Below are 14,130 nucleotides of genomic sequence, written 5' to 3'. Positions count from 1 at the left end.
GAGTTTCTGCAGGACATCTTGCAGATGATACATACTGCTGCCATATTAGCTAATGCTGGAGACAATTAATGTTGATGGTGGTGGATGGGGTGTCAATCAAGCAAGCTGGTTTTCCTAGATGGTGTTGAGCTTCGAGTGCTGTTGGAGTTAAATTCATCCAGGCAAGTGAAGAATATTCCGTCACACTCCTGGCTTGTGCCTTGTACATGGTGGAAAGGCTTTATAGAGTCAGGAGGTGAGTTATTCATTCAAGAATATTCAGCCTCTGACCTTCTCTTGTAACCACTGTATTTATGTGGCTGGTGCAATTAGGTTTCTGGTTAATGGTAACCCCCAGGATGTTGATGGTAGGGGATTTGATGCTGGTAATGCCATTGTCAAGGTGGGTTTGGGGGGGGGAGGGGGTTGTCGGGGAGGGGGGGTCAGAAGGTGGCAGCTGTAAACACTCTCTGGTTGGTGATGGTCATTTCTTGGCACTTGTGTGGCATGAATGTTACTTGCCACTTATCAGCCTTAACCGGGATGTTGTCCAGGTCTTGCCGCATGTGGGCAAACATTGCTTTAGTATCTGAGGAATTGCAAATGGAACTGAACACCTTACAGTCATTAGCAAATATCCCCACTTCTGACATTACGATGGAGGGAAGGTCATTATTAAAACAGCTGAAGGAACTCCTGCAGCAATGTCCTGGGCTGAACCTTGAGCCTCCCCATTATGTCTCATGAAATTGCTAAATTTGTGCCATTAATATAAATTTATCTTGCCGCAGTCATTTAGGGCTGGTAATTCATGTCTTAAGGACGATGGTAATGACATGATTTATGATCCTGACATGCCATTCAACCTTGGAGGCTCAGGAAGGGAATGAAGAAACTGTGCAGTATCACTCTTGCAGGTAGTAAGTTGTTCCTAGATGTTTTATAAATCTAATGTTTTTTGCTCACTTTTCCTTTCTGTTTCTTTTTTTCCCTCTTAATCCAATCTTTCTTCCCTTCACTTTACTTCTATTTCTATATCTAATTTGACTCTAATTCACCTAAGTCCCTTCTCTGTCATTCCCACTATTTCTTTCTCCATCCTTAAGTTTCCTTGGCTAAGAAGAAAGACTATTGGACTCGACATCCATGAGATCCTAGATTCCCCTTGCTGTTACCAATTTGCATTTTCAGCAATTTGTGGCACAATAAAAATGAGGGGGAAAAATCCAATTCATAGTGTTCATCATGAGATGCCCTGATTCACAACTTCTGGGCCTTTGGACAAATTGTTGCAGATATATTTTTGATAACAGAGAGGCTTGAGTTTCATTTTTAGTGAAGGCATATTTCAAGAGGGGGTTCTTCTCCAGCTGACTGAAGCAGGATTATCGCATTTTTATATTAAATTATTAAAACATCAATAAGTCATAGGATCATTTGTGGCAGACAAGGAGGCCATTCGGCCCATCAAGTCCATGCCAGCTCTCCACGGAGCAATCCAGTCAATCCCGCTCCCCCGCTCAATTCCCGTAGCTCTGCAAGTTTCTCTCCTTCAAGTGTCCATCAAATTGAAATAATTTATTGTCTCCGCTTCCACAATCCTTGTGGGGAGCAAGTTCCAGGCCATTACAACGCACTGCGTAAAAAAGTTCTTCCTCACATTCCCCCTCATCTCTCTCCCAAAACCTTCAATCTGTGTCCCCTAGCCCTTGTACCATTAGTTAATGGAAACATTCTTTCCTTGACTAACTTATCTAAGCCTGTTTTTTATACCTCTATTAAATTTTATACCTCTATCAACATCCTGGGGGTTACCATTAACCAGAAACTGAACTGGAGTAGCCATATAAATACCGTGGCTACAAGAGCAGGTCAGAGGCTAAGAATCCTGCGGCAAGTAACTCACCCCCTGACTCCCCAAAGCCTGTCCGCCATCTACAAGGCACAAGTCAGGAGTACAATGGAATACTCGCCACATGCCTGGATGGGTGCAGTTCCAATAACACTCAAGAAGCTCGACACCATCCAGGACAAAGCAGCCCGCTTGATTGACACCCCATCCACCACCTTCAACATTCACTCCCTCCACCACCGATGCACAGTGGCAGCAGTGTGTACCACCTACAAGATGCAGTGCAGCAATGCACCAAGGCTCCTTAGACAGCACCTTCCAGACCCACGACCTCTACAACCTGGAAGGAAAAGGGCAGCAGATGCAAAGGAACACCACTACCTGCAAGTTCCCCTCCAAGTCACACACCATCCTGACTTGGAACTATATCGCCGTTCCTTCACCGTCGCTGGGTCAAAATCCTGGAACTCCCTTCCTAATAGCACTGTTGGTGTACCTACCCCACATGGTCTGCAGCAGTTTAAGAAGGCAGATCACCACCACCTTCTCAAGGGCAATTAGGGATGGGTAATAAATGCTGGCCTTGCCAGCGATGCCCACATCCCATGAATGAATTTTTAAAAAATTCCCCTCAATCTCCTTTTCTCTAAGGAGAACAAACCCAGTTCTCCAACCTAACATTGTAACTAAAACCCTCCATCCCTAGAACCAGGCCAGTAAATCTCCTCTGCACCCTCTCAAGGACCCTCACATCCTTCCTAAAGTGTGGTGACCAGAACTGGATGTAATATTCCAGTTGGGGCCTAACCAGAGCTTTATAAAGGTTCAGCATAACTTCCCTGTTTTTGTATTCAATGCCTTTATTTATGAAGCCCAAGATTCCATATGTTTTGCTAATCACTCTCTCAATATGTCCTGCTACCTTCGAAGATTGATGGACGTGCACCCCCATGTCCCATTGTTTCTGCAAGCTCTTTAGAACTGTGCCATTAAGTATATATTTCCTCTCCCTATTCCTTCTGCCAAGGTGCATCACCTTACACTTGTCTATATTAAATTCTATCTGCCACCTGTCTGCCCATTCAGCTATTCTATCTATGTCCTGTTGCAGGCAGTTCATATCATCCTCATTGTTTGCCTCCAAGTTTGGTGTCATTGGCAAATTTTGAGGTTCTACTCTGTATTCCAAGATCCAAGTCATATAGATATAGCAAAAAAACAGTGGTCCCAGCACTGGCCCTTGGGGAACATCACTGTCTACCATTCTCCAGTCTGAAAAATAACCACTTAACCACGACTCGGTGTTTTTTGTACTTAAGCCAATTTTTTATCCAGTTGGTCACTGACTCTCCTAATCTATGAGCTTCAATTTTGTTAACTAACCTTTTATTTGGTACATTTTCTTAAAATCCATCTAGACAACATCCACCACATTCCCTTCATCAACATTCTCTGTTATTCGAAAGAAAGATTTTCAGGACTTTAACCACACGCTATGTTTGTGAAGTATTCTGTAATTCATTCAAGTGAAATGGATTACAGCGCAACTTACTTCAAGCAACCTGTAAAGTATAGCCATATGTACTGACATAAGGCAAATTTCAGTAAGTGACATGATGCCACCACAATGGCAAAGGTTGAGCATCAATTCTGAAGCATTAATCCCATCAGTGTTGAAATTGATCAGTTCAGATCATTTTCACAAATTCACCTTTAAATATGTTTAGAGAACAAAAAGTAGACATAGCCTAATTATATGATCATAATCTGTATTCATTTATGTGACAGGTTTGAGTCTTAGTTAAGCAAGTGCTAGGTTAGTTTCGATGGAGAAGTCTCTACGTAAACTGCTCCAGGACTACCTTACAAGTCATGACCACCAGTTGTTTTCATATAGCAGTACAGATACTTCACCAAGTCATAACTACTACTCCATTTGCATCTATTACATCTGTTTAATTCTTTGATTGGCCGATTTGATATGAAGTTCTAAAATTTAATTTAATTTAAAAATAACTATGAACCAAACAATGAAACAATCTGAGGACAGTTCGATATATTTAGCAACTAATACATTTCAGATATGTAACCAGCAACACTATTTAGTTTTAAATGTTCTGCACTGAACTTTGAAATGTTTGTAAAATAGTAGGAATAAGAGTGCAAAAATCCATCATCAGGAACTTCAAAAATAGGATTACTGACAAATAGAACTTACTGCATTACTTGTGAGAACCTAACAGATCAGCTTCACATCTCCCGTGGCTACATCCAAATACTTTATCTGAACTTCAAATCAAGCAATCTGAAAATTCTTTATAACAGAGATTTAATAGATCCAGAATATTCAAAACTCTTATCAAGATTTGCAAGGTTTATATGATGAGTAAAATCGGATGGGGTGTAAAACAGGCGTCCAACCTGAATCCACCTCGTCCCCACAGGGACAGCTAGATTAAAGTCAGGGCTTTGAATTTTGAAAGCTTATCACTGGTCGGTTTGAGCACAGACATTCATATTCAATGAGTGTTGGGGAAATTGAAATAAGGAAAAATATGCTATTATAGTTAGACTAAAGAAAGAAACTAAACAAGGAGTAAAATAGATGCTTAGCCAATAAGGCATTTAATCTTTTGTTTCAGGTGGAGGAAGAACTATAAGGCTGATATGTATAATCCAAAAGTCACAAGACTTTGATACCATAATGTTTAAAAGTTCCAGAATGTCTAGCAAGTATTTCACCAATAGAAGCACAGGCGGAAGCCATCTTACGTAAATTAATCAAATGAATATCAGTTTTAAAATAAGCAACTGTACATTCTTTCATCAATGGTGAGCCACATCATTACCATTCCCTCATCAAAACTCTTAAGAATTGCAGTGCACCAGCAACATATTGATTAAAACAACCTGCATTTACATATCTTTAGAAAGATGTCTCAGAGTGCTTTACAGATTGAGGAATAAAATGGCAAATACTGCTCTGGAACTGCAAGCTGGTCAACAAATGCAGCAGATTTATGCATACACTAACTCATTAAAACAGGACATATCTCTCTAAAATTGTATCACAATTATATAACAGATAGATATTCTCCATAACTGCATCATCTGCCATGCTCAAAAGTTATAACAATTGTCCTTAAGCATTTTGGGTGCTACTATACTGTAAAAAAAAATAGAAGCACTGTAACAGGTCAAAATTCCACTTGCAATTATTTTCAATTTTTAACTACATTGTACAAAAATAGCCTGATACATAAGAATTTATTGAACACCATGTACGTTCTACTTATGAAGGAGATCTATATAACTCACTGTAAAATTATTAACCTGTTCGCTTCTGGAATAAATGCAATGGTCACCAGCCACTTAACCTGTGACACGAACAGATTGTACAAGGCATTGAAGTGAAAGCTTTGGATTAAGAGTTGTCTTACCTGCATAGAATTCAGGGCTGTACACTGCACCCACAACTGGATTTAATTTCCATCCTAAGGAGAGAAGAAACTGACTTTATATCATGTGGAGACCAGCAATCAGAGGGTAGAACTCCTTTTTAAAAATATTGATTTATTCATTATAATTTTTACACAGTAATGAAACACGTATCACACTCCAAAAAAGAGTCATGATTTGTTATCAAAATAATGGTGAGGCTAATGGTGCTCACTGTAATTTATGCACAAATGCAACCACAACTTTAGGTGAGGGCAGATGTGTGCTTAAATCCAAAAGTTGCAGTCCAAGATGTGACAGTCCACCATTACAATGTGGAGCCTCATTCTTTCAGGTGTGAATTGTTATTAGAGATTTTAAAAATGTCAAATGTAAATTAATTTATAAACTTTTCCTTTCTCTCTTAATCCAATCATTCTTTCCCTCTCTTTATTTCTCATTCGGTACCTGATTTGTCATTGAATTCATCCACTATAATTTACACTTCCTTCTCAGTCCTTGCACTGCTTATTTCACAATCTTTCAGTGTGATTATTCATTTAGGACCCAGATGCCCGTTTTTCCTCACTGAGCCATCATCAGCCTGTACTTTCAGCAAATGCAGTGCAAAATATCATTGCAATTAAATGTGCAAAGGGAAATTCAACTAATGGCAGACCCCATTTGTTGCTCTGCTGCAGCAAAATATGGAGCATTAAGTCACTAGCAATCATAAGGCACAATATTGTACATTTGCTGATAACATAAATCCTACATTATGCATTCCACAAGGAGCTTCTAAGTTCATTGAATCACCAGTAATTTGATGCCTGTAAATGTATAAATAAGTTTTATGTATGTTATGTGTACAGATAGGCAGGAGAAAGTTAATGGCTTTAGTGATATAACAGTAACCTCTCGATAGTGGCTCCCTTGTAAATGTCTATAATAATAATATTCAGTTTTAGTCTGCCCAGACTGTTTTGATTGGTCATCTTAAGCGGCATGTCTGTTGGTATGTTTATACAGTGGACAGTGCCTGGCGCACGTGGAGCATGGGGAGGACTGGAGCATGTGATGCATGTGCAGCTGCTAATGGTTGGTGGTGGCAGTGATGGCAGTGGGGTGGAGTGGGGGGGGTGGGGGGGGGGGGGGTTGGTGGAGAACAACAACAGCAGAAGGTAAGGTGAGCCCAAAACAAAGTTACCCTGGCTGGAGAGATTGGTTCCATGAGGGATGGGATGGGACTGATGGGAGGGATGGGGATGCCAAGAGTAGGATGGGGTTGGCATGGGAGGGAATGGCATGGGAAGGATGGAATGGCAAGGGACAGAGGGGGTGACATAGGAGGGGTGACATGGGCAGGGTGGAGGAGATGATGGAATTGGTTAAGTGCGGCAAAATGGCGGGGGCAATTATTTGATACACCTTATTTTTCAAAAGCTATTCTTTGCACTAAAAATGAAGATTCACTAGATTTGAATGAAAAAGTTTTAGAAAAGCTGTCAGGCTAATTAAAAGAATACATCAGCATTGATTCTATAGCTGAAGAGGATAACAGTCTATACCCTCCAGAGTTTCTACACAGTCTAATGCCAGTGGTCATGCCACCGCACAAACTTATACTCAAGGAAGGAATAGTTATAATATTGCTATGAAACTTGAATCGTAAACAAGGACTTTGTCATGGAACAAGATTGGTAATTAGGAAGCTGTTTTCTTCGATGATAGTTGCTGAAATTATAACAGGCAGATTTCAAGGAAATAGAGTGTTTATTCCTCAAATAATATTGAGCCCCTCAGATGTAAACCTGCCTTTTCAACACAGGAGAAAACAGTTCCCAATTAGACTTTGATATTCTATGACTATAAACAAGTCACAAGGCCAGACTTTTGACAAAATTTCTGTTTGTATTACTGGGCCTGTTTTTACACAAGGACAGCTTTATGCAGCTTTTTCCAGAGTGAGAAATTTTGATTCTATTGAAGCTTTTTGGTGAAAGAGTAACTAGTAATTAAAAAAGCAATAAAGATACTAATTTGCCTGCAAATGCTTTGTGGGCCTCTGCTAGTATGTACTATTCTGGAAACAACAAACTCAGTGGAACATTCAAATTCCCAACTCATAAATCATAAATTTTTCTTTTAGAAGTTTATTGGAGACCATATGCACATTAATGACAATATTGAGGAGGTCCACATTTTCAACTTGACATGTTTTCCTGCCTTGTAATGCAGCCTTAGTTTCTCTGCTATTGGATGCCTTTTATTTTCTTCATCTCTGTCACACCATAAATAATGAACCTAATAATACAGAAAGTTGGGAGAGGTTTCCTTTTGCCCCATTCTCGGATTTTCCCCGTGAATTTGATTAAAGCCATTGCCATTTGGTAGCACCATTGATTAGTTTCCCCAGCAGAGATTCTCAAATGAGCTATTTGAATGTATTTCATATGCTGCTGTCATTGCCATCAAGGACCTGACAGATTTCTCTCAGACTTTAAGTTACACTAATGGTCTCTCAATTTGGCCAAGAAAAATCCTCTGAGACTCAGATCGATGTTCACAGCTGAAAGGTTGCCTCATTTTTCATCTCCTTCCCACTCCCTCCCTGATAGCTGGATCATCTAACTTTCCAGAGCTGATGTGGGGAAGACTACATTTATCATGAAAATAACAGCAATTAAACTTTACTTTGTCTTGTCTATGAGCTTTGTGCTGGCCCATAACTGCGTGGGTTAATCAAGTGAGACGAGTGCAGTTGACTGTGAGCCCACAGCTGCCATAATGCCCCAGTCTGGCACGTAGATAGAAGAGGAACATACAGTCAAATTCACCATGGTGCATATTATCTACTTGGAATTAGAGAGCAGCTGGCTTGTGCTGTCAAAACTGTTGAGATTTCCCTTTCTTATCAAAACAAAAAAGGATATTAAGGGAATCTATTCTTTACAATGCTTTCTTTATTTTTTAAAGCAACATGCAATGAAGGGATGGATTCTGCTCAGCAGCTGAAAATATATCTCTAAATTCATCTGTCAAAGTCTATAACTACTTGCTAAATGTGCAGAATATTGTTTCACTTTTTTCCATATAAATATTTTTTGTTTCACATACTTTTAACACACACTGAGACATATCCTTTCTTTCACTTACACAATATTTTCCAATCTCATTATCTAAGGGATTCTGACAGTCAAAATTCTCAGCATGATTTTGACAGATTCAGCATGGTCCTTTTTAACTTCTGGGAAGCCGACCGGCAAAGCCAGCTGGCCATCTGCCCTTGCTGGCACCAAAGAGGCTGGAACCATTTTGGGGCTCTGATCTCATTGACCAGCCAAAATAAGCTTCTCGATCCAGCTTGCCAGATCAGGCCGGCAGCAAGGAAAGTTCATGGGTTGATGATCGCAGAAGATGGGGCCAGATTATATTGTGGAGAGCACTCCTGATGCTCCTCGCCCCACAAAAATAATTAAAAATTACCTTTTTCTGGGTTTCTTCAGTTGTATCACCAGTAAAACTGGTGGAAGAGGGCACAGTGCACACTCCAACCAGTTCTATTGTGAAATGGCAATTGGGGTCCTCTGTCAGCTATGAAACCTCATTGCACATGAAAAGGGGCCCAATGTCTAAAACAGGCCATATTTCAGCTGCCCAAAGGTAGGCTGTAAAAATTGCAGTGTTAGGAGCATATCATTAACAGGGTGACAATTCTGCTGACTCCATTTTGAGCCTGTTAACTCTCAGTTAATGCCACTTTTGGCAAGTTAAAATCATACCCAGTCAGTCAGCCTCTGCGAAAGAACCAGACAAGGTGACATTTCAGTCATTGACCCTTCCTCAGCACAATTCTGAAAAAGCTTTATATATCTAAAACATTAACTTATCTTGAGATTAACACAAAATGTTTTTACATTATATTTGAAGAAAATGGATAGTCAAGGGTAATGTGAGGCCTTTAAAAAACAGATGGAAGCAATATTACAAATGAAAGTAAGGAAATTGCAGAATTGCTGAATAATTACTTTGTGTTAGTCTTCATTGTAGAGGAAGAGGATAATATACCTGACATTCCAGGGAAACAAATAATGAATCAAGGGCTGGAAGTCATTGAAGTTAATATGAGCGAGGAAACATTAGAAAAAAATAATGGCACTAAAGACTGACAAATCCCCAGGACCTGATTGTTTCCAGCCTAGAGTTTTCAAGTAAGTAGTTGAGGAAATTGCAGATGTTTTAGCCATAATCTTCCAAAGTTCTTTCAATTCAGGAACTGTCCCTTTAGTTCTGAAAATTGCAAATGTAACTCCATTATTTAAGAAAGCTGAGAGAAAGAAATGAGGAAATTATAGATCTATTAGTTTAACATCTATTGTGGGTAAGCTATTGAAATTTGTAATTAAGGAGTATGTCTGAGCATTTAGTGAAATTTGAACTGATTAGAGAGAGTCAACATGGATTTGTATTGTGTAGGTTATGTCTAACAAACTTATTGAACTTTTTGAGGAAGTAACTAAAATAGTAGACAGGTGAACGTCAATGGAGGTAGTTTATATGGACTTCCAGAAGGCATTCAATAAAGTTAGCTAAATTAAAGCTCACAGAATTGAAGTCAATTATTGGCCTGGCTAGGAGATTGGTTAGGTAGAACAAGACAGAGAGTATGGATAATGGATATGTACTCAAATCGAAAGGAAGTAACCAGTGGTACCCCAAAAGGATCTATGCTGGGCCTCAAATAGTTACTACATTTATTAATAACTTAAATAACACAATAGAAAGTCAGATATCCAAGTTTGCTGATGACACATGGATTGGTGGTATAGTTAATAGTGCAGAAGGGAGCATAAAATTGCAAATTAACATCGCTCGATTAAGTGAGTGGACAAAACTGTGGCAGATGGATTGCAATCCAATAAATTTGTGGTCATCCATTTTGGACCGAAAAAAGGATAGATCTGAGTATTATGTAAATAATGAAAAGCTAGGAGCAGTGGAAGTCCAAAAAGGTTTAGGGATCCATGTACACAGATTGCTAAAATGCAGTAGTCAGGCACAAAAAAAAAGAAAAAGTCTAATGGAATGTTAGCCTTTATGAATAGAGGGCTAGAACATAAAGGGAAGGATGTTTTTAATTCAGCTATGCAAAGCCCTGGTTAGACCATATCTGCAGTGCTATATACAGCTCTGAGCACCTTTAAAAAGATATGCTGACCTTGGAAGGAGTGCTGCACAGATTCACCTGAATGTGATTAGGACTTCAAGGGTTAGATTATAAGGAGAAATTACATAAATTAGTCTTATATTCCATGGAACATAGAAGGTGAAGGGGTGATTTGATAAAGGTTTTTAGAATTTTGAAAGGATTTGATAGGGTAGATAGAGAAAGAAACTTTTTTCCCCTCGTTGGGAGTTTAGGACAAGGGAACATAACCTTAGATCAGACTGAGTCATTCAAGAGCAAAGTTAGGAAACATGTCTTCATGCAAAGGATGCTAGAAGTGTGGCCTTTTCTCCCACAAAGAGCAGCAGGTGCCAGCTCAATTAATAATTTTAAATCTGCTTTCGATAGATTTTTGCGAGACAAGGGTATAAAACACCATGGGGCCAAGGAGTTCAGATACAGATCAGCCGCAATCTCATTGCATGGCAGAACATGCTCAAGGGGCTAAACGGCCTTTTCCTGTTCTTAACGTTCCCATGTCTGTCCTCTCTGTGATTGACTCGCTGAGTCCTTCCAGTATTTTCGGCTTTTATCACCTGTACTTACTTTGCTTTATCCATCAAGCCTGGAATTCACTCAATATGGTATTTGGAGTGTAATAGTAAACCAGACTAAGATCTGACATTAACATGTTATAGGAGAAAATTTAGTTTTATGGTCACAAGTGTAAGTACCAGTTCTCCACCTCAAACACTAAATATTTTTACAACATATCCTGCTTGTAGTGATTTTCTTATTTCTTTACTTGTCCCAAAAATGCTATTATTTTCAAGATGATTAAGCTTTTGTCTCTGCAAAGAACAATGGATGTGTGAATCCACACACTACTGCACTGGATAAAGTGCATTCTTCTGTCCTTTTGCACTCTTTGTTGTTTCCTAATAGGAACCACAGCCCAGATGAGTTTAGGATGTAAATCTGAGTTTTGGTCCACAAGTTCGCTTCTGTTGCAAGATGCAGCATCTGCCAGCTCCTGCTGAAAATGGCCAGTCAGAATTTTTGAAAACCATCCACAAGATTCAGACATTGCTGCAGTAAGCCTTTCTCATGTGCACAGCAATTTCTACACTTGGCATCATGTTCAGGCTGTTTCTCTGGCCAAGTTTTATTAAGTTATTTGCTGGGCTTATCCTTACTTCACAGTACATAGGACTGCCAGACTACGTACTCCATAATGCAAAACCCTTCCAATCTGAAATCAAGTTGCCAATTTAACTAGATATTTAATACAACTAAACCAGCATCTCATTATCAGCGCAACAGGGTTTATCTTGAGATTGGAGGATGCCTCTATTTCATTATTTAGGTTTGGAAACACACTTTTTGTGAATTAATGTTTCGTTTCCCATTGTTAAATTAACCTGCCACTTGATATTCTCAGGCGCCAGTTTTATGAGCTCATAGCACCACATCTGTTACAATCACTAAACACATTAACACTGAAATTCCTTGCATCATGATCCCAGCAATTATCCCAGGATCGCGCTCAATGATTCCCTCCAGTGCTGACCTCCCCCCAGAGTTTTCAGGGGGGTGAGGAGAGCTACTTTGGACAAATCTCTGCTCACATCTTCAGGAAACTCAAGTGCTCTATTGGTTGCAGGGTGGGGTTGCCCTGCCCAAACCCCCAACCCAGATAAAGAAGCTGATTTGGGTATTTTTGGTTGCATGATAAATTGAAGTCTTTGAGGGTACAGGCCATTTGCATAGCTGGTGGGGTGCTCATTCTTCCTTCTGGAGGCTGGTAATTTCCAATCACTTGGTGTACTGGCTGCCACAGAAATGGCAGATACTGAATGGGCAGTGTCTCTTGGTTACGGGACTCCCCGCCCTTGGCTCCTTCCACGAGCCACCATCTGCTTTATGTGGGGCAGATAGAGATTCCAACCCAAACAAAAAACTCCCGAAACAGCAGAAACCTGCACAACTGGATCTCCACTGTTTTCCTTGAGGAATTTGCCAGATTTCTGATAGAATTATGGTTGGAGCCCATCAGGATCCCAAATGAGTTGTGGGCCATTGACTTCACATGGAACATTTTGCAAACCTTTTCTTTTGATGGTGCAAGAGAAGAACTATGTATCATTTACATTGCAATAATGTGACAAGAAAGTAATATAATTAAGCATTTTGAAATGATTTACATCACAACGCCATATGGTTATAACAAAATAATAGTGCCAAACACTTTCTCAGGAAGCTGATGCTACAGTATCATTTTCCTGTCTATCATCTTGTGAACGGTTGATCAATATTAATTCTAAATTCAATCAATTTGTGATATCTGTCAATGCCCTGAATTCCAAATCAATGGTTTTGAAATCAACCAGATTACAATTACAATATTAGAAGAAAATGATTTGTATTAAATTACTCACTGTAAAGCACGCATAAAAATAATTACTGGTTTCAATACGTACTTAAGAATCACTCAAAATTGCACGTTCAATACTTGAAGTTTCAGTAGTTCAATACTTATTTCATTTACAATTAAATCTGCTGGAACTCTTTCAATTAGATAAATGGGGAAGAAAAAGGAAACACAGTGCTTTCTTCACTTGAATTGAAGCTGTTCAGTTCTGTGGCAGGCTACATTCTTATATTCATTTAGCAAACTGGACTGCCTGTCTGCTTAAACATTATTCCTATTCAGGATCTACAGAACTGAAAAAAGCTCCCATCACAGTAACTTGTATGTTAAAAGTGAGTCAATGGTAATTTTTTAAAAATCAGTCTTTTCATGATGGCCATAACTACAACAACAAAAACTTGCATTTATATAGCACCTTTAATCTGCTAAAATGTCCCAAGGGGCTTCACAGGAGGGTTATCAGACTAAATTGAACACTGAGCCATATAATGAGCAATTATCGCAGATGACCAAAAACTTAGTCAAAGAGATAGGTTTTAACGAGTGTCTTAAAGGAGGAAAGAGAGGTAGAGAAGTGGAGAGGTTTAGGGAGGGAATTCCAGACCTTAGGGCTTCTGCAGTAAAAGGCTCAGCCACCAACGGTGGAGCAATTAAAATCAGGGTGCTCAAGAGGCCAGAATTGGAGTAATGCAGGTATCTCAGAGGGTTGTAGGGATAGAGAAAGATACAGAAATGGGGAGGGGCATGCTCATGGGAGATTTGAAAACAATGAGAATTCTAAAATCGACGTATTGCTTAAACAGGAGCCAATGTAGGTCGGCGAGCACTGGAGCACTGGGTGAATGGGACTTGGTGTGAGTTAGGACACAGGCAGCAGAGTTTTAGATGAGCTTAAGTTTATGGAGGGTAGAATGTGGGAGGCCAGCTAGGACTACATTGGAACAGTTAAGTCTGCAAGTAAAAAAGGCACAAATGATCATTTCAGCACCAGATGAGCTGAGGCGTGGTTAAGTTGGGCAATGATACGGAGGTGGAAATAGGCTGTCTTAGTGATGGCACAGATATATGGTCAGAAGCTCACCTTGGGGTCAAATACGATACCAAGGATGTGAGCATTCTGGTTCAGCCTCAGTAGTTGCTGGGATCAGTGGCAAAGGAACAGAGTTTGTAGCAAAGACAATGGCTTTGGTCTTCCTAACATTTCATTGTTGGAAATTTCTGCTCATCCAATACTGGATGTCAAACAAGCAGTCTGATAATTTA

At 39.6% G+C, this 14,130-nt stretch overlaps 1 protein-coding gene across 12 annotated transcripts in view; it reads right to left on the bottom strand.

The window, feature by feature from the left end:
* Window positions 1–14,130, bottom strand: part of rbfox1 (RNA binding fox-1 homolog 1) — a 1,351,350-nt gene that overhangs the window by 124,806 nt on the left and 1,212,414 nt on the right. For all 12 annotated transcript variants that reach the window (XM_068056115.1, XM_068056118.1, XM_068056113.1 and 9 more), the window contains one exon: window positions 5,272–5,325. In XM_068056115.1, coding sequence (XP_067912216.1) covers window positions 5,272–5,325 — 54 coding nt within the window. The remainder of the gene's footprint in view (window positions 1–5,271; window positions 5,326–14,130) is intronic.

The sequence above is a fragment of the Heterodontus francisci genome, chromosome 24 (genome assembly GCF_036365525.1).
Source record: "Heterodontus francisci isolate sHetFra1 chromosome 24, sHetFra1.hap1, whole genome shotgun sequence".
Taxonomy (NCBI): domain Eukaryota; kingdom Metazoa; phylum Chordata; class Chondrichthyes; order Heterodontiformes; family Heterodontidae; genus Heterodontus; species Heterodontus francisci.
Note: the sequence above shows the minus strand (reverse complement) of the source record. Positions and strands in the feature narration are given on the sequence as shown.